Source organism: Grampus griseus, assembly GCF_964374135.1.
Source record: "Grampus griseus genome assembly, chromosome: 2".
Classification (NCBI taxonomy): Eukaryota; Metazoa; Chordata; class Mammalia; order Artiodactyla; family Delphinidae; genus Grampus; species Grampus griseus.
Genome location: NC_139018.1, coordinates 26,895,763 through 26,919,044, shown reverse-complemented (window position 1 = coordinate 26,919,044; position 23,282 = coordinate 26,895,763). Strand labels below are relative to the sequence as shown.

At 40.6% G+C, this 23,282-nt stretch overlaps 1 protein-coding gene across 5 annotated transcripts in view; it reads left to right on the top strand.

Moving 5' to 3' along the window:
* The window catches only part of TTLL5 (tubulin tyrosine ligase like 5), a gene marked incomplete at its 3' end in the record, with an annotated part of 304,702 nt that overhangs the window by 147,262 nt on the left and 134,158 nt on the right, over positions 1-23,282 (top strand). For all 5 annotated transcript variants that reach the window (XM_082648276.1, XM_082648272.1, XM_082648275.1 and 2 more), the window contains one exon: positions 11,216-11,370. In XM_082648276.1, coding sequence (XP_082504402.1) covers positions 11,216-11,370 — 155 coding nt within the window. The remainder of the gene's footprint in view (positions 1-11,215; positions 11,371-23,282) is intronic.

The window sequence follows — 23,282 nt, the reverse complement described above, 5'->3', positions numbered from 1 at the left end:
CCGGAGGACTGTGTAAAGAAGACTCTGAGGCCATATCTAAGTGAGCCCCAAATTGTTTGATTATTCATTAGCAATGTATGTCCTAGGAAGACAGAGCTGTGTGGAATGGAGGTAGTTCTGGGCTAGGCACTGAGTGTCTTCTAGACAAAACCACAGAAGTAAGAGTAGAATATTTTAGAGGGTCTGGTTGTTATTATTTAATAGAGATAGGTTACTTTTCTTTTTAATTTAATTTTTATTTTTGGCCGCGCTGGGTCTTTGTTGCTGCGTTCGGGCTTTTCTCTCCTTGCAAGGCATGGGCTCTAGGTGCACTGGCTTAAGTAGTTGCGGGACGCGGGCCCTAGAGAGCAGGCTCAGTAGTTGTGGTTCACAGGTTTAGTTGCTCCACAGCATGTGGGAGCTTCCTGGACCAGGCATAGAACCCACGTCCCCTGCATTGGCAGGCTAATTCTTAACCACTGTGCCACCAGGGAAGTCCCGGTTACTTTTTTCTTTTTTTAAAGTTAAAACATTTTATTTTGCTCCTAATCTATGGGAGGCACTATGGTTTTTATATAATAAATGTTCCTATTGTGACATCCCAGCTAGAAAATTTTGTACATAAGAGTACTGTTGATTTCAGCAAGTGAGTGCATATGTGAATCTCTGGATTCGTTATCTGCTGCTCAAAAAGTGCACTATGAAAGGTAGAAGATCTGTGTAAACATGCCTGGCATCTGGCAGCTGAACTTGGTAACATAAAGTCTAGCAAAACTTTATTATTCAAATGTATAATGTATTACTGAAAAGAACTACTTTTCATAATCCACTGAGATGCATTATCCAAGAGGATGCTAAAGGTGATAGTAAGCTGCCATTTCCCAGGCATATGTCATGTGAGGGGCACTTAGTGCTGTGGCCGATAATACATATGATCCCTGTATTTCCAGAGAGACTTAATTTATCCCCCCACACCCGCTCTCCCGCTTCGTGTCCATACGATTCTTCTCTACATCTGTGTCTCTATTTCTGCCTTGCAAACTGGTTCATCTGTACCATTTTTCTAGATTCCACATATCTGTGTTAATATTCGATATTTGTTTTTCTCTTTCTGACTTACTTCACTCTGTATGACAGTCTCTAGGTCCATCCACTTATCTACAAATGACCCAGTTTTGTTCCTTTTTATGGCTGGGTAATATTCCATTGTATATATGTACCACATCTTCTTTATCCATTCGTCTGCTGATGGACATTTAGGTTGCTTCCATGACCTGGCTTTTGTAAATAATGCTGCAATGAACATTGAGACGCATGTGTCTTTCTGAAGTATGGTTTTCTCTGGGTATATGCCCAGTCGTGGGATTGCTGGGTCATACGGTAATTCTATTTTTAGTTTTTTAAGAAACCTCCATACTGTTCTCCATAGTGGCTGTATCAATTTACATTCCCACCAACAGTGCAGGAGGGTTCCCTTTTCTCTACACCCTCTCCAGCATTTCTTTTTTGTAAATTTTCTGATGATGCCCATTCTAACTGGTGTGAGGTGATACCTCATTGTAGTTTTGATTTGCATTTCTCTAATAATTAGTTACATTGAGCAGCTTTTCATGTGCTTCTTGGCCATCTGTATGTCTTCCTTGGAGAAATGTCTGTTAAGGTCTTCTGCCCATTTTTGATTGGGGTGTTTGTTTTTTTAATATTGAGATTTAGTAGCATAGTCTCTGATTATTAGCCCAGAGAAGCCAACTGGCCCAGTGGCGACACCCTCTACCTTAATAGCCTAATACTCCTAACTAAAACGATGAGCCTCTGTTTTGGCACTGGCGCTGTGTCTTTATGTGCTGTGAGCCTGTCTTTTTAAAAAAATTCTCCAGCAGTGAAATGTTAACCATTGTTGCAAATCAGGTATAAATAAATGCCATTTTCCATTTTCTCTTCATCTGTTCAAAGCTGGTTTTGTTATGTTTTATTATGTTATCTGGAGAAATGTAGGTGGACAGAGAAGCAGAGGCAGCCTGGTGACAGGAATATTTTCTCCCTTTCTGAGGGTTTTCTTTTCATCTTGTTTATAGTTTCCTTTGCTGTGCAAAAGCTTTTAAGTTTCATTAGGTCCCATTTCTTTATTTTTGTTTTTATTTTCATTACTCTAGGATGTGGGTCAAAAAAGATCTTGCTGTGATTTATGTCAAAGAGTGTTCTTCCTGTGTTTTCCCCTAAGAGTTTCATAGTGTCCGGTCTTACATTTAGATCTTTAATCCATGTTGAGTTTATTTTTGTGTTTGGTGTTAGGGAGTGTCCTAATTTCATACTTTTACATGTAGCTGTCCAGTTTTCCCAGCACCACTTATTGAAGAGACTGTCTTTTCTCCATTGTATGTCCTTGCCTCCTTTGTCATAGCTTAGTTGACCATAGGTGCGTGGGTTTATCTCTGGGCTTTCTATCTTGTCTCATTGATCTATATTTCTGTTTTTGTGCCAGTAGCATATTGTCTTGATTACTGTAGCTTTGTCATATAGTCTGAAGTCAGGGAGTCTGATTCCTCCATCTCCGTTTTTTTCCCTCAAGATTGCTTTGGCTCTTCAGGGTCTTTTCTGTCTCTGTACAAAATTTAAGATTTTTTGTTCTAGTTCTGTAAAAAAAATGCCATTGGTAATTTGATAGGGATTGCACTGAATCTGTAGATTGCTTTGGGTAGTAGAGTCATTTTCACAATATTGCTTCTTCCAATCCAAGAACATGGTAGATCTCTCCATCTGTTTGTGTCATCTTTGATTTATTTCATCAGTGTCTTATAGTTTTCTGAGTACAGGTCTTTTACTTCATTAAGTAGGTTTATGCCTAGGTATTTTATTCTTTTTGTTGCAATGGTGAATGGGATCATTTCCATAATTTCTCTTTCTGATCTTTTTGTTGTTAGTGTATAGGAATGCAAGAGATTTCTGTGCATTAATTTTGTATCGTACAACTTTACCAAATTTTTTGATTAGCTCTAGTAGTTTTCTGGTGACATCTTAGGTTTCTCTATGTATAGTATCATGTCACCTGCAAACAGTGACAGTTTTACTTCTTCTTTTCCAATTTGTATTCCTTTTATTTCTTTTTCTTCTCTGACTCCCATGGCTAGGGCTTCCAAAACTATGTCGAATAAGAGTGGCGAGAGTGGCCATCCTTGTCTTGTTGCTGATCTTAGAGGAAATGCTTTCAGTTTTTCACCATTGAGAATGATGTCTGCTGTGGGTTTGTCGTATATGGCCTTTATTATGTTGAGGTAGGTTCCCTCTTTGCCCACTTTCTGGAGAGTTTTTATCATAAATGGGTGTTGAATTTTGTCAAAAGCTTTTTCTGCATCTATTGAGATGATCATATGGTTTTTATTCTTCAGTTTGTTAATATGGTGTATCACGTTGATTGATTTGCATATATTGAAGAATCCTTGCATCCCTGGGATAAATCCCTCTTGATCTGGTGTATGATCCTTTTAATGTGTTGTTGGATTCTGTTTGCTGGTATTTTGTTGAGGATTTTTGCATCTATATTCGTCAATGATATTAGTCTGCAATTTTCTTTTTTTGTAGTGCCTTTGTCTGGTTTTGGTATCTGGGTAATGGTAGCTTCGTAGAATGAGTTTGGGAGTGAGTTTCCTCTGCCATTCTTTGGAAGAGTTTGCGAAGGATGGGTGTTATCGCTTCTCTAAATGTTTGATTGAATTCACCTGTGAAGCCATCTGGTTCTGGACTTTTGTTTGTTGGAAGATTTTTAATCACAGTTTCAATTTCATTACTTGTGATTGGCCTGTTCATATTTTCTGTTTCTTCCTGGTTCAGTTTTGGAAGGTTATACCTTTCTAAGAATTTGTCCATTTCTTCCAGGTTGTCCATTTTATTAGCACAGAGTTGCTTGTAGTAGTCTCTTATGATGCTTTGTGTTTCTGCGGTGTCTGTTGTAACTTCTCCTTTTTCATTTCTAATTTTATTGATTTGAGTCCTCGCCCTCTTTTTCTTTTCTTTTTTTTTTTTAACATCTTTATTGGAGTATAATTTCCCTCTTTTCCTTGCTGAGTCTGGCTAAAGGTTTATCCATCTTGTTTATCATCTCAAAGAACCAGCTTTTAGTTTTATTGGTCTTTGCTATTGTTTTCTTTGTTTCTATTTCATTTACTTCTGCTCTGATCTTTATGATTTCTTTCCTTCTACTACCTTTGGGTTTTGTTTGTTCTTTTTTTAGTTCCTTTAGGTGTAACGTTAGATTGAGATTTTTCTTGTTCCTTAAGGTAGAATTGTATTGCTATAAACTTCCCTCTTAGAACTGCTTTTGCTGCATCCCATAGGTTTTGGATGGTCGTGTTTTTGTTGTCATTTGTCTCTAGGTATTTTTTGATTTCCTTTTTGATTTCTTCAGTGATCTCTTGGTTATTTAGCAATGTATTGTTTAGCCTCCCTTTGTTTGTGTTTTTTATGTTTTTTTCCCTGGAATTTGTTTCTAATCTCATAGTGTTGTGGTTGGACAAGATGCTTGATATGATTTCAATTTTCTTAAATTTAATGAGGGTTGATTTGTGACCCAAGATGTGATCTCTCCTGGAGAATGTTCGTGTGCACTTGAGGGGAAAGTGTAATCTGCTGTTTTTGGATGGAATGTCCCGTAAATATCAGTTAAATCTATCTGGTCTATTGTGTCATTTAAAGCTTGTGTTTCCTTATTAATTTTCTGTCTGGATGATCTGTCCATTGGTGTAAGTGAGGTGTTAATGTCCCCCACTATTATTGTGTTGCTGTCGATTTCCTCTTTTATAGCTGTTAGCAGTTGCCTTATGTATTGAGGTGCTCCTATGTTGGGTGCATATATATTTATAATTGTTACATCTTCTTCTTGGATTGATCCCTTGATCATTGCGTAGTGTCTGTCCTTGTCTCTTGTAACATTCTTTATTTTCACGTCTATTTTATCTGATATGAGTATTGCTTCTCCAGCTTTCTTTTGATTTCCATTTGCATGGAATATCTTTTTCCATCCTCTCATTTGCAGTATGTATGTGTCCCTAGGTCTGCAATGGGTCTCTTGTAGACAGCATATATATGGGTCTTGTTTTTGTATCCATTCAGTGAATCTGTGTCTTTTGGCTGGAGCATTTAATCCATTCACATTTAAGGTAATTATCAATATGTGTGTTCCTATTACCATTTTCTTAATTGTTTTGGGTTTGTTTTTGTAGGTCCTTTTCTTCTCTTTTGTTTCCCACTTTAGAGAAGTTCCTTTAGCATTTGTTGTAGAGCTGGTTTGGTGGTGCTGAATTCTCTTAGCTTTTGCTTGTCTGTAAAGCTTTTGATTTCTCCATCGAATCTGAATGAGATCCTTGCTGGGTAGAGTAATCTTGGTTGTAGGTTCTTCTCTTTCATCACTTTAAATATATCGTGCCACTCCCTTCTATTTGTAGAGTTTCTGCTGAGAAATCAGCTGTTAACCTTGTGGGAGTTCCCTTGTATGTTATTAGTCATTTTTCCCATGTTGCTTTTAATAATTTTTCTGTGTTTAACTTTTGTCAGTTTGATTACTGTGTGTCTCCCGTATTTCTCCTTGGGTTTATCCTGCCTGGGACTCTCTGTGCCTGCTTCCTGGACTTGGGTGGCTATTTCCTTTCCCATGTTAGGAAAGTTTTCTTTTTTAAAAAAAATTTTTTTATTTACTTATTTATTTGGGGGCTGCTTTGGGTCTTCACTGCTGAGTGCAGGCTTTCTCTAGTTGTGGCGAATGGGGGCTACTCTTCGTTGTGGTGCGCAGGCTTCTTATTGCAGGGCTTCTCTTGTTGCGGAGTACAGGCTCTAGGCACATGGGCTTCGGTAGTTGTGGCACTTGGGCTCAGTAGTTGTGGCTCCTGGGCTCTAGAGCACAGGCTCAGTAGTTGTGTTGCATGGGCTCAGTTGCTCGGCAGCATGTGGGATCTTCCTGGACCAGGGCCGAACCCGAGTCCTCTTCGTTGGCAGTCAGATTCTTAACCACTGCACCACCAGGGAAGCCTTAGGGAAGTTTTTGACTGTAATCTTCTCAAATATTATCTCGGGTCCTTTCTCTCTCTCTTCTCCTTCTGGGACCCCTATAATGCGAATGTTGGTGCATTTAATGTTGTCCCAGAGGTCCTTAGGCTGTCTTCATCTCTTTTCATTCTTTCTTTTTTAATTCTGTTCCATGGTAGTGAATTCCACCATTCTGTCTTCCAGGTCACTTATCCATTCCTCTGCCTCAGTTATTCTGCTATTGATTTCTTCTTGTGTATTTTTCATTTCAGTTATTGTATTGTTCATCTCTGTTTGTTTGTTCTTTAATTCTTCTAGGTCCTTGTGAAACATTTCTTGCATCTTCTCGATTTTTGCCTCCATTCTTTTTCCGAGGTCCTGGATCATCTTCACTATCATTATTCTAAATTCTTTTTCTGGAAGCTTGCCTGTCTCCACTTCATTTAGTTGTTTTGTTGAGGTTTTATCTTGTTCCTTCATCTGGTACATAGTCCTCTGCTTTTGCATTTTGTCTATCTTTCTATGAATGTGGTTTTTATTCCACAGGCTGCATTATTGTAATTCTTCTTGCTTCTGTTGTCTGCCCTCTGGTGGATAAGGCTATCTACCAGTTACTTTTCTTTTTTTTTTTAAAAGCAGGAATGCTTTGGAAGGAAAGATGAAAAGCTTTAGAAGTTTTCTTATTCCTGGGCTTCCCTGGTGGCGCAGTGGTTGAGAGTCTGCCTGCTGATGCAGGGGACATGGGTTTGTGCCCCGGTCCGGGAAGGTCCCACATGCTGCGGAGCGGCTGGGCCCGTGAGCCATGGCCGCTGAGCCTGCACGTCCAGAGCCTGTGCTCCACAACTGGAGAGGCCACAATAGTGAGAGGCCCACGTACCGCAAAAAAAAAAAAAAAGTTTTCTTATTCCTTACATAGTCTCATATTTAAGCAGTGGTCATTTTTGCTATTTTTCTCAAAATAAATTAAGGATGCTTTGCTTTTATGTAGAAGGAAATCATAATGACTACCAATTTTTGGTTTATCCATGAAATGCATAATGGATGTTACATGAAAAAACAAACTCACCAAGAGTCCAAAATTAGTTTTATGTTCATGCCATCTTTTACTATATCTGCTAAGAAACGAAACTGATTGAGGATGTTGTTTTTTTTAATAAATTTATTTATTTTATTTATTTATTTATTTATTTATTTATTTATTCATTTATTTTTTACACACTCCCCACACCCACTCCTCCTCTAGCAGCCACCAATCTGTTTTCTGTCTCTATAGATTTGCCTCTTCTAGACATTTTGTGGTTTTTTTGTTTTTTTTTTTTTTTAATTTGGTTGCCCCAGGTCTTAGTTGTGGCACATGAGATCTTTAGTTGCAGCATGTGAACTCTTAGTTGCGGCATGTGGGATCTAGTTCCCTGACCAGGGATAGAACCCAGGCCCCCTGCATTGGGAGCACGGAGTCTTAGCCACTGAACCACCAGGGAAGTCCCTATTTATTTTATTTATTTATATTTGGCTGTGTTGAGTCTTCGTTGCTGTGTGTGGGCTTTCTCTAGTTGCGGCGAGCGGGGGCTACTCTTTGCTGCAGTGTGCGCTCTTCTCATTGCGGTGGCTTCTCTTGTTGCGGAGCACAGGCTCTAGGCACACAGGCTTCAGTAGTTGTGGCGTGCGGGCTTAGTAGTTGTGGCTCATGGGCTCTAGAACGCAGGCTCAGTAGTTGTGGCACACGGGCTCAGTTGCTCCGTGGCATGTGGTATCTTCCCAGACCAGGGCTCGAACCCGTGTCCCCTGCATTGGCAGATGGATTCTTAACCACTGCGCCACCATGGAAGCCCCTAAGGATGGTTTTGTTTTGGTTTTTTTGTTGCTCTACTTATTAAATATCCTCTGGTGAAGGGTAACAAGTGGGAAATAAAATTTAAGGAAAGGTAGAAAATGCTGGAATAGTTAGGTATAATCAATCCCTGTATAATCACTGTTTTCCAAATTTGAGGTCTGCATCTGATTATATTTTCAAAAATCTCTAATAATCAAGGGTAACTAGGACAGTTTCCCTACTAGTTTCAAAACTAGAAAATGGATTTTAAAACAAGAGTACCAGTTCTGCAGCTGTTATGTGACCGTGAACAAATTGCTTACCGTAACTTCTCTGACCCTTTGTTTCTCCATATCTGGAAAGGGAGTACTGGGGGAATTCCCTGGCAGTCCAGTGGTTAGGACTCCATCCTCTCATTGCTGACAGCCCAGTGTTGATCCCTGGTTGGGGAACTAAAATCCCACAAGGGAGTATCACAGTATCTACTTCCATGAGTAATAGATAAGGAGGGAGATATATTGATAAAACCTCACTTATAAGTGCCTGACACTTCCACTGTAAGGACTCAGATGTTAAGCCATATTATTTGGAAAAAGTATTCCACGTGCATTTGGAGGAGAACATTCTCTGTTCTAATCTTGGCCCTGCCACCTACTAGGTGTGTTACTTTTGTCTAATTGTTTACCCTCTCTAGACTTTAGTTGCCTCTTCTGTTAAATGGGGGTAACAATAGAACCTCCTTCAAAGGCTTGCTCAGGGTTAAGTGAGATAATACACGTCAAGATAATGCAAAGACATCTAAGCCCATGGCACATAGTGAGCATTCAGTAAGTGTTCGTGATTATGGTGAAAATGATGATGTTTCAATTAAGGGCAGCCTGGACAAAAGAGAGAAGATGTACCAAATCTGATATCTCTTCTCCTTCCCATTCACTAATCTCCAGCTATACTGTTTATACTAGACATGGTAAAGTATGTACCTTTTGTTTATTTTCCTGCTGTTCCACTATAAATTATTAATAGACCTCTTTTATGAGGTTTTTGTCGCAACTGACTGAGGCAGTAATTGGAGAATCTGTTAGTTATCATAAAGACCTTTCCACTTTGTAGTATCTTTATAAGCTCCAAGCTCATGTCTAATTTGAAAAGCCTAATATTTAGTGCCAGGGGTCAGGGCAAGAAGGAGGAGGGCTCAGTATGGGACGGGGGTGAGTTCAGTCCTACAGGGAATCTGTTTGATCGTCCGAGAACCTGGCCTTTGTTGCCACTAGGTAGGGTGCCGGAAGAAGGACAAGGCTCTTCAGAGGCCCTGGGGGCCAGAGAACACTGCCCTAATCTGCCACTCTGTCTTCCCCACCCTTTCATCAGCATGGTCTTTCTCCTCCCCTGGTAGTGGCAGAAGGGGGTCAGAACTGACAAGCCAAGGTTGGCTCCTGAGACTTCCTCTGAATCTGGGGCCGCACTGGAGTGTGCAGTCTGAGTGTTCCGGCCCCCAGCCTCCACAGACACCAGAGATCACTCCTGACTTAGAGAAAGTGGACTTCGTCACAAGAAAAATATTTGGGTCCTTTGATGTGAAGACACAGTCCCGGGCTGTTGTCACTGAATTCTGTAACTAGGAATGAAGCACTATACCGTTACTAAAAATGACTTATTTTCTTTCAGAATTATCAAATTTTTTAAAAATCCAGAATTCTTCTATTTGTAAATGTCAAAATTGTTAGCTTCCTGGGACACTTCATAGGAGGACACTTTTCTTGGAATTCATATCTCCTCACTTCACTATTCCTTAGTGTCTCCTACTCAGCACCCTGCATTCAGCTTTGAGTACACCCCCTCTTTTCAGCATCCCCTGTACATCTCATTGGAAATGCTTCTTGAACCATCCTTTCTTTTCTGATTCCACTCTTTCCAGCCAGGTTTTAAGGTTATCACCTCGCACCTGTATTTTTCATAATAACTTACATTTTTTTCTTTTAGATTATAAAAGTAATACATGCCCTTTAGAGTTTGTGTCTGTGTATGTGTTCATTTAAGGAAATTGCTTCTGCCCTCTGTATAGTTTCATATTGTGATTTGTTTTTTAACTTGAGATATCAGCATGTTACTATATTGCTAAGTATTCTCCAAAAAAATTCTAATGGCTACATAATATGCCCTTATATGTTTAGAGCAAAATTTTTTTAACATATTTATTTAACATAATTTATTTAAATACTCTCAGCCATTTAGATCTTTCCTTTTTCAGTATTAAAATCAATGCTTGTTTTCAATTTCTATTCACAGCATAGTGTAGTGAGTAAGAACATGCGATTTGGAGTTTCAAAGACTATGGTTCAGATCCTGGTTCTGCCATTTATTCCTAGGCCTCAGTTTCCTTCTTTGTAAAGTGGGGATTATAATAGTACTTGCCAATAGCATTATGACAGTTTGAATGAGATGCATGTAATATACTCGTTTATACAGAGCTTGGCACATTGTAAGTGCTGCTACATGGTAACTGCTATTATAATACTCACCTCATTAATGATCTGCAGTTGTGTTTTTAGCGTAGTTCCTATAAGTTAGAGTGTAACATCAAAGTGTACAAATATTTTGATACTTTTAATAATATATTGACAAATTTATTTGTAGAAAGATTGTACCAATTAATAGTATCATAAATAGTGTAAGTACATATCTAATATCACCTTTGCCATGGTTAGGGTACTATATTTTTGGTTATTATTTATGTCAGTGTAACATATGAAAGTGTTATCTTATAATTTACATTTCTTTGATTGACAGTGGAAATGACTAGTTTTAATTGTTTAATTGGCTAATTATATTCCATTTTTGTAAATTGTTTATTGAAGTCGGTGCCCATTTTTCTATTGCCTGTGCATCTTTTTTCTAAATCAGTGAGTTCTTTATACAGTAATTATTTATTATTAATAAATAAATAATAAATATTATTAAATATTATAAATTATTATTTATTAATAATAGTTATTATTTACACTAAAATTTATCGAGCGTTTAGAACTTTCATATGACACAAGGGTCAGAAAGGACTAAGTAGTTTGCCTAATTCTTAGAACCTTGTGTGACACAGAGTAAATACTCAGTAAGTACTTGCTGTTTTTGTTATTAATCTTTGTATTTCACAGCACCTCGCATAGTATGGTGCTTTGCACATAGTAGGGGCAGAATAAATACTCGTTAATTTATATTGACACTAGCCACCCTCACCTGTGCTCTTGGATGTTCACAGAAGCCAGCCTTTAATGAGTGCCTTTGTGGCAACCACTGTTTAAGCTCAGGTGGGTCAGCATCTCCTGGGCTGTACATGATTTTCCCCATTATGATTTTAATGATACTTTTCTAAAACTCTGTAAAATCAGGTTATTTCCCTCACTTCATTTCTAGGTAACAAACCTGAATTTGGCAAGTGGCGTCATAAACGGAAGCAGTGCTTCAACTCCCCACACACTTCGGCCTGTCATCAGTCCTAGTGGCCCAACATGGTCAATACAGTCAGACCCCCAAGCTCCTGAGAGCCACTCCGCCCCTCCTGGAAGCAGGTATGTCAAGGGCCATGGAGCCGGCATTTGGGTCACACAGGGGCAGCCTGGATCCTAAGCAAGTCATTCTCACTTTGAGTTCCCTGCACAGGCACCAGCAAGACAAGTGCCTTTCCCCTCATGTCCTAATCCTCTGGTGCTTGAATATAGGGCCTCATTTCACTTGTAAGACAGTTTGTGGGCAAATCAAATGAAAAGGAAATTTCTAATACAGTTCAGCAAGTTCACTTCTGGGTGAAAGAGCAAGAATTTATACTATGCTTAATCCTCGCTCACAGTCAACATTTTTGTGTATTGACTTTTGACATTTTCTCCTTGTCTCCTAATTCTTTTTTTATACCTTGTATTACATTGTGTTTCAGTAACTTTGGACTCTTTTCTTTTGAAGCACATATTTTATATGTTTTTATGTAGGTTATCTAATTAAACTCAAACAGCCTCCCTGGACAATGTTCATTTGGAAAGTGGGAAGGAAATTCCCTTTATGTAGTTGAGCAAAGTGGCAGAGGATAGATCCAAATAGATTCTGGCCATAACGTCAGCAACTTCTGATTTAAAAAAGAAACCACTGTATTGGATTCTAGTCTCGATCTGTATTTCAAGTTCCCCTGTATAAAAAACGTAAGAAGAAACAGATTCCCAGTACATCTTGCTTTAGTGGCTATTAAATATGGGTTTAATTGCATCTGTCCCTGAGTCAGATGAGCTAGAATGGAATGTGACTGTTACAATGAAGTATTCCAACCAGCTGAGATATTGTTCCCTCCAAATAAAGACACTGTGCCACAGGTGTCCCACCAGCTCCCTACCCCAGGCCAGCACATCAGCCTCTGCCAACCAGCCACCTCTTTGGATGCTGCCCTGCCCTGAGGTTGGAGGGGTGACTGAAGGCTTGGGCATGGAGGAAATACCTAACTGTTGTTCAAGTATCTGTTGGTGTTAGAATGATTACTTAAGGAACTAATTTGGGAAGCAGAGACTCTGCCCAGGAAGCAAGATAAACATAAGCGCATTACATCATGCTCTGGTACGGTGTCTTTCATACCAGTGATCATTGTGGTCAAGGGTGAAAAGAATCATCTCAATTTAGAATTATGAAGAGTTGAAGACCAAGAGGCAGGACTTTTGAAGACAGGACATCCTCCCACACTATTCTCTTCATAGGAGAAATCTGTCCTTTGGTGATTTATGATTCCAGAGTAACCGCATTCCTAAAACATAAGTCGTAAAAAAGAAATTCTGTTTATACCACAGAGCTTTATTTTCCATATAAAATATTTCCAAATATTCCATTTTCATTTTACAATCAGAGGCTTGTTTCTATGGAAAACACTTTCTCTGCAATCTTGGATATATTGTCTATATGACAAGGCTGCAACCGTCTTCCATACGGTAAGCAAAATGTCAAGACTGTACATTTTGGAAAAATAGTTTTAGCTTTTTTTTTTTTGGCTGCACCACAGGGCATGCGGGATGATGAGATCCCCAACCAGGGATCAAACCCGTGCCCCCTGCAGTGGAAGCTCGGATTCTTAACCACTGGACTGCCAGGGAAGTCCTGAGTTTTAGCATTTTTCATACTTGTGTTTGGAATAAAAATTATGGCTGGGTTTTGAGCCTTCTCTTGGTGACACCTGTTAATGCCGAGCCACAGAAAGATGAAGGGGTCCATCAAGGTCAGAGGCAGGACCTAGGGTGCAGTGCTGTGAGTGACCTTCTCCCAGCCAGACTGTGCTCATGGGCTGTGGTAGAATGCCACATGATACGATCGACTTCAGAACCACTGGCACCAGGAAGTAGCCCCTGCAAAGCCCCCTGGTCTTTCCCTTTGGGGGTTAGTTGTACCCATAACAGCCGTCTCTTCACCTACTCTTCAAGCTAGAGGGTCAGTTCTCAGGCCCCATTCTAGTCCAGGGTAGCCCTGGAAAATCTCCCTTCCCCCCAACCCCCAACAACGCGCAACCTCTGGTTGCCATGACAGCCTGCAAGCTCAGCTTGGGAGTTCCAGTTCCATGTGGAATTCCCAGAGATACCCACCCTAAAGAGCCTTAAATGAATTCTCAGAGGTCCTTTCAGAACTGGCTATGACATGGGCCCCAGCCAGACCTCCCTCAGGCATTCGCTCTGTCCCATGCCCCAGTTTCTTTATTTACCTGGTAAGTCACTGTTTTGAGGATATTTATTTAGTCTCTTGTTGTTCCTTCCTTAGTAGTAAGGGTGACTAAGTTTAATGAATAAGGGATTAGTAGCTTAGAGATGTGAGTTTTATTACTGATTTTTACACTAAGTGACCCTAAACTATTCATTTAATCTTTTTATTGGATAAGCATACTTATGTATAAACTGGCCTGTTTTGGGAGCTTTTAGGTTGTTCTTAAAGCACTTTGATCTCCCTGGAAGTGGGTGCTAAGTAAATAACATGTCCTCTTACTTGTACATCTACAAAAGCATCAGTGGATTCCAGTGCTGATAAACTCTAATAATTCACTCAACCAGGGGCTGCCCTGTAAACAGTAAAAAGATGTAAAGAGAATCCAATGCTGGCTGTACTTTTCATCTGCATCTTGGAGGATTCAGTGACTTGGTAGCCACAGGAATGAAAACTGGTGACTCACAAGAACTCAGCAAATAGTGTTATTTTTCATTTCCCTGTGGCGTTGCTATTGTTCTCAATTTTATGGATCACACAAGTTTTCACCAGACAACCTTGTTCTTCCCCCGCTGCTTTGAAACCACCCCAAATGTAGCCCAGGGCTGTCGTCTCCCATTGGGTCAGTGTGAGCTCAGCCCAGCTCCTCAAATCCCTCGGTTCCTTTGGTCTGTCTGGAGTCCCTGTTGGAGCTTTGTTGTGGGAGAGGAAGGCAGAGAGCCCACGCCTTGCCCAGACAGTCTGAGGCCTGGCCGTGGAGCTTGCAGTTCCCTAGACACTCGGAGTTGGACTTGGCCAGCCATTCCTCTGTTGTTACTTTTCAGAGGTAATAAGTGAGATTAATTGCAGGCCATTCTCCAGAAGAGAATGTAGTCAGGGCCAAATACAGTCACATGTTTAGAAGCCTGAGGTGTGCCTTCGAGCAAGGCCAATTGAGAATTATACAATCTGGCCTCCAGGATGCAGGTACCGAATGTCCGCGACCTCTTTTTTCTTAAAGGGATTGTATTTGATTTCTAGATGCTGATACCTGGGTACTAAGCTTTTCTTTAGCCAATGAAATGGGTCGGGTTTTTCAAGCTGCCTTTTAATTCTCTATTTTTCTGGGTACCTGGGGAATTGTTAGGAGCTGAGATTGATGTGCAGAGGCATCTCCTCATTACCACCAGCCTTGCACAGAACTGGACCATGTCAGGGAGGAGCATTTTCTAGGTGAGGAGAGCATCTTTCTTTGGGAGACCTGGAAGGGTTACTGTAAAGTTCTGGCTGCTGCTTGGAATGATTTGGGAAGGACAGGGCCTCAGACGGCTTGGCAGGAACCTGAGGCTCTGTTTTTTTCCAGTCCAGCCCTTCCTCGTGGATCGAGCTGTCAGGGAATCCCACGAATGTCTGGCTTCTGCCCCTTTGTATGTTTTTCCAGCATTTGTCATTGAATTATTTTTATCCATCTCTGGTTTTTTCACACATGCAACCTGGGGATTTATCTGTTCCTCGATGTTAAAGGTGAGGGAGGTTGAAGGCACAGTCATGAGTTTGTTCCTTCTTTTTGTGACGGGGCAAGACATCGTGGGCCTAGGCTGTGTGGCCTGGTAGCCTCTACTCTGGAAAACAGCTGTATGTCAGAACTTTAAATTCTGTACTGGGGAATGGAATACGATGAAGCCCCAAATCTTGGAAAATTGGGTGATATTTCATGTCACCTTGTTCCTCTGCCCTCTTACTCTTTAGTAATAAATTATAGTCTGGTACCTTTCTTTACATAATTTTTTGAAACAGATTTTCAGAGATTCTGATACCAGTTTAACTAATACTTTTCTCCCTTGTTTTAGATTATTTCTTTTTTTAAAAAAATACTTATTTTTTTATTTATTTATTTTTGGCTGCATTGGGTCTTCGTTGCCGAGCGCAGGCTTTCTCTAGTTGCGGCGAGCGGGGGCTACTCTTCATTGCGGTGCATGGGCTTCGCACTGCAGTGGCTTCTCTTGTTGCAGAGCACGGGCTCTAGGCGTGCAGGCTTCAGTAGTTGTGGCTCGCGGGCTCTAGAGCACAGGCTCAGTAGTTGTGGTGCACGGGCTTAGTCGCTCCACGGCATGTGGGATCTTCCCGGACCAGGGCTCGAACCTGTGTCCCCTGCATTGGCAGGCGGATTCTTAACCACTGCGCCACCGGGAAAGTCCTAGATTATTTCTCACGAATGTTGCTGGAGATTCAGGACCCTGACTTCCCATCTTTTCATTTTCAGTTCTCAGAAATATTGAGTTTATTGTCTTTAATAAAACATGTTCTGTTCATTTTCTATGTGTGAGGCATTGTGTTAGCTGCTGGGAGTAGCGACAAATAAGACAGAATCGTCCCCAGTCTCCCAGAGTTTACTGTCCAGGATGTATCTTCTATGCTCTCGGCGTAGTGCTGAGCGCTGGGTAGAGTCGAAAAGACTTTGAAGACCTGGTGTTGGATCACTAAGAGGTTACCGTCTAACAACGAGAAGGAGCCACATACACATGGAACAGTTAGGAAACAGTGTTGGGCAGCATATAACAAAAAGATTTAAGTTGTGTGACCCAGGCAATTAGAAGAAAGAGAATCAAGAAGAGGGTGTAAGGATTTAACCCTGTCACCGGCTACAACATGGCTGAACCTTGAGGACATAATGCTAAGTGAAAGGAGCCAGTCACAAAAGGACCAATACTGTATGATTCCACTCCTATGAAGTATCTAAAGTCGTCTAAATTGTAGAAACAGAAAGCAGAAAGGTGGTTGCCAAGGGCTGGGGGAATAGAGGAGGGGGAATTAGCGTTTAACGGCTATAGAGTTTCAAACTTGCAAGATGAAAAAGTTCTAGAGAACTGTTGCACAACAGTGTGACAGTACTTATCACTACGGAACTGTAGTCATAAAAATGGTTAAGATGGTAAATTTAAAGTTATACTTTTTTTTTTAACCACAATAAAAAGAGAATAGGAGGAGGAGTGTGTGAGGTTTTAAAAGAGAGCCCCATAGTTCTGCAAAAATTATTCAGCAACCAAAATGCTAAGGCTTTGTTTCCATTTTCTTCCTCTGTTTAGGGGAATTATTCTGAAACTAGTCCTTTAAATGTTTCTATTTCTTTAAAAGTATGTTTACTTTATTTATTTATTTATTTATTTTTTGCGGTACGCGGGCCTCTCACTGTTGTGGCCTCTCCTGTTGTGGAGCACAAGCTCCAGACACGCAGGCTCAGCGGCCATGGCTCACGGGCCCAGCCGTTGCGCGGCATGTGGGATCTTCACGGACCGGGGCACGAACCCATGTCCCCTGCACCGGCAGGCGGACTCTCAATCACTGCGCCACCAGGGAAGCCCAGTATGTTTACTTTATAGGAAAGGAGGCCATCAAGCCCTGTTGGGAAGATGGCAGGGTATAGTGAAAAGAGAAGGGACTTCAGGGTTTGCCTTACTGAGTGTATGACCTTGTGCGAATTGCCTAGCTTCTCTGAGCCACAGTTTCCCCATCTGCTTAAAAGTGCAGATAATAATACCTACCTCATTAAGTTGTTATAAGATTTAGTAGAGTTGTGCATGTGAAAGTAACCAGTATAGTGCCTGGTTTTGGTGTAGGTTCTTGATACCACTTAGTTCCCTTTCCAGGAAAAAAAAAAAAAAGGAGAAACTTAAAATTGGACTTGCTTGGGATGTGGGATTGCTACACTCCGTGTTTTAGTATCTGGTTTAGAGGAAACTGGCCATCAGCCATATGCAGTGCACTCCTGGAGCTGGATCGCAGAGATGTAGCCTTTCCAGCTGAGGAAGGGCCATCAGAGTGGGGCCCACAGGAGACTCTTCCTTTTCTTTGACCCCTTTGTTGAAGGGTGACTTCTTTCTACTTAACAGGCCCTTCCTCTCTGCTATCTTCTTCTGAATGTTGAAATTTCCATTGCGGCTCAATGTTCCAGCCAGTAAACACTCATATTTTCCATCCATCCTGGGGGTCGAGCTTTGGGAGAGCTTTCCTCTGGAGGAGTTTGGAGCTTATAATTTTGTACTTTATCCTGTTATATAAACAACACTCTCTAGCCAAAGAGCACAATCACAAAAAGAAACCACTTTTGGGGGGCCTAAAAACAAAAAGAAACTCTTTCTTGTTCAGAGTTATGTAGAAGGGCTATTTCTCTCATCCTCCTTCCTTCCCATAAAACAAAGTTTACCTGACCTCCTTCCTCCTGAGTCTTAGCTCTTAACCACTCCTTCCCCTTGAGAAAAACGCTTCTCTGGCACACGGGTGATAAAGGCCTGAACTTCTATCTGAAATTCCTCTGCTTCTTTTCTCACTCAGCCAGACACATAACCTCTCAAGGGTTATGCTCTGTGTCAGTTCAAGCTCTGTGACAGATTCTACAGTTCCTCCTTCACCAAGAGAGCTGAGTGCTGTAGGTGTTTGTACCAAGGCCAGAATCACTGGACTTCTGCCTATTGAAGGAATGTTGGTAAACTTTGGAAATGTGTCAGAGATCGCTGGCTGGACATCATACCAAGGCCTAGGCAAAGTAAGTTAGGGAATGTTTGGGCCTAGTATCAGGAGTGGAAGACGGGGATCTTTTCTTATCTGCAAGCCAGAATAAAATGCAGCTTGCTTTGTGGTTTGCCAGTGTAGCATTTTTCCAGTTTCGTTTGCCTTCTCCCCTCCGTCTCAAAGCATTAAAGATAAACTACCTTATATACATTTCCTCAGGATTAACACACACACATGCACACTCGGACACATACACACAGAGTCATTGTTAGAGGCAAGACTCTGTCTTATTTAGCTGTTCACTTTGTAATTTGATATCCATCCGCAATTGATGATTATTTTGGTTCTAAGAGGACTGAATGACAAAAATCCATGTACAAGCTGAGTGAGACTCCTTTTCTAGAATTAGGAAATTTTATCACAGTTACTTAATTCATAATTCAGTTTAATTCTCACATGGTTTTTCTGTCATCTTCTATCTTTCCAACATAGCTGTTTACCAGCCCTAAAAGAGTTTGGAAAGAACCACAGTGGTGAAGAAACACTGTATCTTTCTTTCTGACTCTTGTAGAGGAACACTGATGATCCATTTTTAAAGCTTACTTAATGTTGACTCAACAAATTTAGGACAACCAGCTGGCTTCACTGAACCTTTAGCTAAAGACCTCATCCTGCCCTCCTGCCCATCTTTCTGCTGAAAGACTCTCAGCATATATTACTGACCGAGTACAGCTAAAATATCAATGCTTTTTTTTTTTTTAAGTCCTAGGATTTAAGAGGCTAAAAGGAAAAAAATCTTCCTGTATCTATATTTTAATAAAAGAAAACAATAGACTCATACGGTCTGAAAAGGAGTACAGGTTCTCTCGTCCCTGCAGCCCTTTTGAGGAGCAAAATTTTGGTGTAAGTTCTGGTTTTGGTGTAGTTTCCTGATAACTCTTAGTTCCCTTTTCAGAAAAGAGAAAAACATAAAAAATTAGACTTGCTTGGGATACGGTATTGCTACACCACTGAGTTCAGATACAACTGGCCATCACTTACGTGCACTGTCATATCGTATCACGGTGACAAAAGCAGTTATACCTAATCACAATGCTCAGGTGTACATTATTTGTTTTTATAGTGAAGTAAGGATCTATATATTAAAATTTTGATTATAAACTATTAAAATGCTCCTAAGGAAAAATAAGAGAAGCTAAACTTAAAAGGTAACATTTTAACATGGAGCCAAGCGTTCTTTGGGAAATGCGAGTAGGGCTAGAGTGAGAGAGGCAATATATGAGAGCTTAGGAATTCAAAATGTCATATCATGTGGCAGGCCCACGTGTCAGTAACAAGTAACAGTAGAACTCTTGTCCTAATTGGACCATTCTTATGCTTCAGAGGCAATAAAGGGGTGTTTTTTGGCTTTCATGAATTATCAGGCTAAGACTTGTATTAATTTGGCTTCAAAGTCAATAATCAATGCCACGTTTTGCCTGGTTTTTTAAAAGAAGTTTTACTATCTTTCTGTAATGAAAATGAAATATGGGTGCATCTCAGTAATGTGACTATAATCTAGAAGGCTTAAGATGAGAAAATTAGGCTCTCTGGCACCACAGGTAAGGAAACCATAAGGGGGGTGGGTAATAAATAGGTTGTACCTAAAGGCTACAGGAAATCAAATTATGTTCTTGTGAAACTGGGTTGCACCAAGCAAAACTGAGCAGATGAAAAAATCTGTCTATATTATTTGTATTCTCAAATATCTTGCTAGCTGCTTGAACCCAACACTGACATTTGAAATACAAGACCCTAAGAGTTTTTTTACCTTCTTCACCAAATATTTAGTATATTGAAATACTTGAAAAAGAAGAAAGGTGAAACTGGTAATAAGGAATGTTCCAGCTGGAAAATGGCTTCATCTGGTAGTTGTTAAAACAATGTTATCCTAAAAAAGTTAGCATGTTACTGAATATCTCCTAAATGCAAGGCTTGGGGCTCACTCTGAAGGAGGTAATAGACAGGGTCTCACTCTGTCTGGAGGAAAGTTGATAGTCACTTAAGTTACTAATGCAAGTATTGTAAGGCAATATGTACTTAATTGTTGACGAAGAGGATTATGCTGTTAAGTGGTACAAGTTCAGAGGAGAAATTGATCACTCTGACTGGAGAAAGTGGCAAAACCTTCACGGAAAAGAAAGGTGTGTGAGCTGACTCTGGAAGGGCAGCTGGGGCTTGGGTAGGCAGAGAGGCTAAAATTAATCAATCAAGAGGTAACTGCACACTTACTTTGTGCTCCGTGCTTTGCGAGGATCTAGGAGAGGATCAAGAAACGTGCTCCACAGTCCTGTAAGTTAGAGCTGACACTCAGCAGGGCGGTCTAGAGAATACTGCCCTGGAAGTTTGCTTATTTTTGGCGTGTGAAATATAGAGCGAGTGATTAAAGGGGGGGCATATGGACTCAGTGGAGCTCGCAGTTCAGAAAAGGTACTAAAGAAGGGTGGAAATCTAAGGCTCTGCAGAGGAAGGGTTTAAGGTAGAGTTTAAATACATCCTAGATTGTATATAGGCTGCAGACTCCTGCAGAAAAGGAGAGGAAGAAAAAGAGAGCTAATGTACAAGGTGTTTAAGGCATTTTCAAGGGAGAGTGAATGGGAACCAGTCCAGCTGATAAAATGTATTAGTCAAAACACTTTGAGTTTTGGGGGGGTTTTTTGTAAATTTATTTATTTATATTTTATTTTTGGCTGCGTTGGGTCCTCGTTGCTGTGTGCGGGCTTTTCTCTAGCTGTGGCGAGCGGGGGCTCCTCTTCGTTGCGATGCACGGGCTTCTCGTTGCAGTGGCTTCTCTTGTTGCAGAGCGCGGGCTCTAGGCGCGCGGGCTTCAGTAGTTGAGGCGCGCGGGCTTCAGTAGTTGTGGCGCACGAGCTTAGTTGCTCCGCGGCATGTGGGATCTTCCCCGACCAGGGCTTGAACCCGTTTCCCCTGCATTGGCAGGCGGATTCTTAGCCACTGTGCCACCAGGGAAGTCCCAAAACACTTTTGAGTTTTAAGTGATAGAAGCTGAAATCATGCTGGATCCTAACTGTAAAGGCGATTTTTCAGTTCATACAACTAAAAGGTCTAGAAATTGATGTTGGAGGCTTATGAAGCATCATTAGTCATACTTTCTACTTGTCTCCAGGTCTTGCCTCCACAACTAAATGAGAAATTATAGAAAAATATCAAAGATAGCAAAATACCGACTTTATTGCTGATAAAGATAAATTGGAGAATACATCTTGGGAATATGGTACAATTCTACCTTTCATGGCTAAGTCTTTCTCATTTGTCTTATTTATTCTAAAGATTTTCTTTGTTGATATTTTGTTAATTTTGATAATTAAAACAAAATTTTTAAGGAAGAAATAAAAAGACCTTCTAATGTACCACAAAAACAAAAAATAACTTGGCCTGATTTTCCAGGTGAATATCTGTATTTGGCCCCAATCTACCTTTCCAGTTTTATTCTTCACACATTTAGTTCCAGCCAAACTCCATGGATCAAAAATAGTACATTTTCCCATCACTACATCCTTATACCATTCTGTAGCACTTATCCTATTAATTTACTGTAATTACTTCACGAAAGTGTAAGTTGTCTTATTCACTGTTGTATCCCAGTGCCTTGGTAAACAGCAGACACTTAAACATAAAGAACAAATATTAAGTAAAAGAATGAGGGAATGAACAGACCCCCTGCTCCTCACCTGTATGTTTACATGTTCAAACCCTGTTCTCCTACAGGGCTCAGCTCAGCTCAGCCTTTCTGCAACCTTCCCTGATGACATCCCAAGCAGATGTCATTAGGCTTTCTCTTCCTTCTGTTCTTCATCCCCTGGACTCATGTTCCTAAAAGATGTAACTCAGAGGAGGCTCTGGCTAAATGCACAGCTTTAATTCCTAGAGAATGAATTTTTGTGGCTCTTCCTATCCTAGTGATCTGAAAACTAGAGAAAAAAGCCCTGTTTCTTCTCCACTGAAGTTTTTTTTTTCCTTTTTTATTTTTATTATTTTTATTTTTTAACATCTTTATTGGAGTATAATTGCTTTACAATGGTGTGTTAGTTTCTGCTGTATCACACAGTGAATCAGCTATACATATACATTTATCCCCATATCTCCTCCCTCTTGCGTCTCCCTCCCACCCTCCCTATCCCACCCCTCTAGGTGGAGCTCACACAGCTGCCTTCCCAAGTCATCAGGTCCTTATTGCTTCTCCTTTGAACCCTATTCAGTTCTTTCTAGTTATCCAAGATTGAAAGTGCCCTACAAGCAAAAGACCCTTTGCATTTTGGGGGGCGGGGGCGTGCTGTTGGAAGAGGCAGGGTGTGGAAGAAGAGGAAAAGGCAGAGACCGTTCTTTTTACCCTCCTTCTCCCCACCCCACCTAACCCTCAGGAGTCTTGAGAGCCACTCCTAGAAGGTGCTTAAACAGCCCAGTCAGTATAGGATGACTATCTCTTTACTCCAGCCTTTTAACATTGGTTGACCAGTAAGTCATGGTGTGTACTGAATATGTGTGATATTTCAGATTTTTGGTGTTCTCTACAGTAGTTCCTCTCTCCTCACTGTCCTTTATTTGATAGACTTATAGTTGGCCCTCGGTATCCACAGGTCTGCATCCACGGATCAAAATATTTAGAAAAAAAAATTTCAGAAAGTTCCAAAAAGCAAAACTTGAATTTGCTATAGTCCAGCAACTGTTTACGTAGCATTTACATTATATTAGGTATTAGAAGTAATCTAGAGATGATTTAAAGTATATGGGAGGATGTGTGTAGGTTATATGCAGATACTGTGCCATTTTATATAAGGGACTTGAGCATCCTTGGATTTTGGTATCCACGGGGGTCCTGGAACCAATCCCTTGCACATACCAAGGGACGACTGTACTGGCATCCCCTTCCTGGGTGGCTAGTATGGGGAATGCATAATGTCAGGCCACCATCTCCCTGCTCCAAGTTCTAATATCTGTTTACCTCTGCTATGACACATACCACTCCTCTTTGTATTATTGTTGTTTGTATACTTGTCTTACCTCCTGTATTAGATTGTAAGCTTTTGAGGGTCAGAGACTGAGTCTTACACATCATTATGTCCTTACACTTTCTTCTACAAAGTGCTCAGTAAATGTTTGGTGAATAAGTGGCTAGATCAGTGCCGTCCAACATGGTAGCCACAAGCCACGTGTGGATTTTAAATTTTTAAATCAATTAAAATTAAATAAAATGAAAAGTTCAATTCCTCAGTCA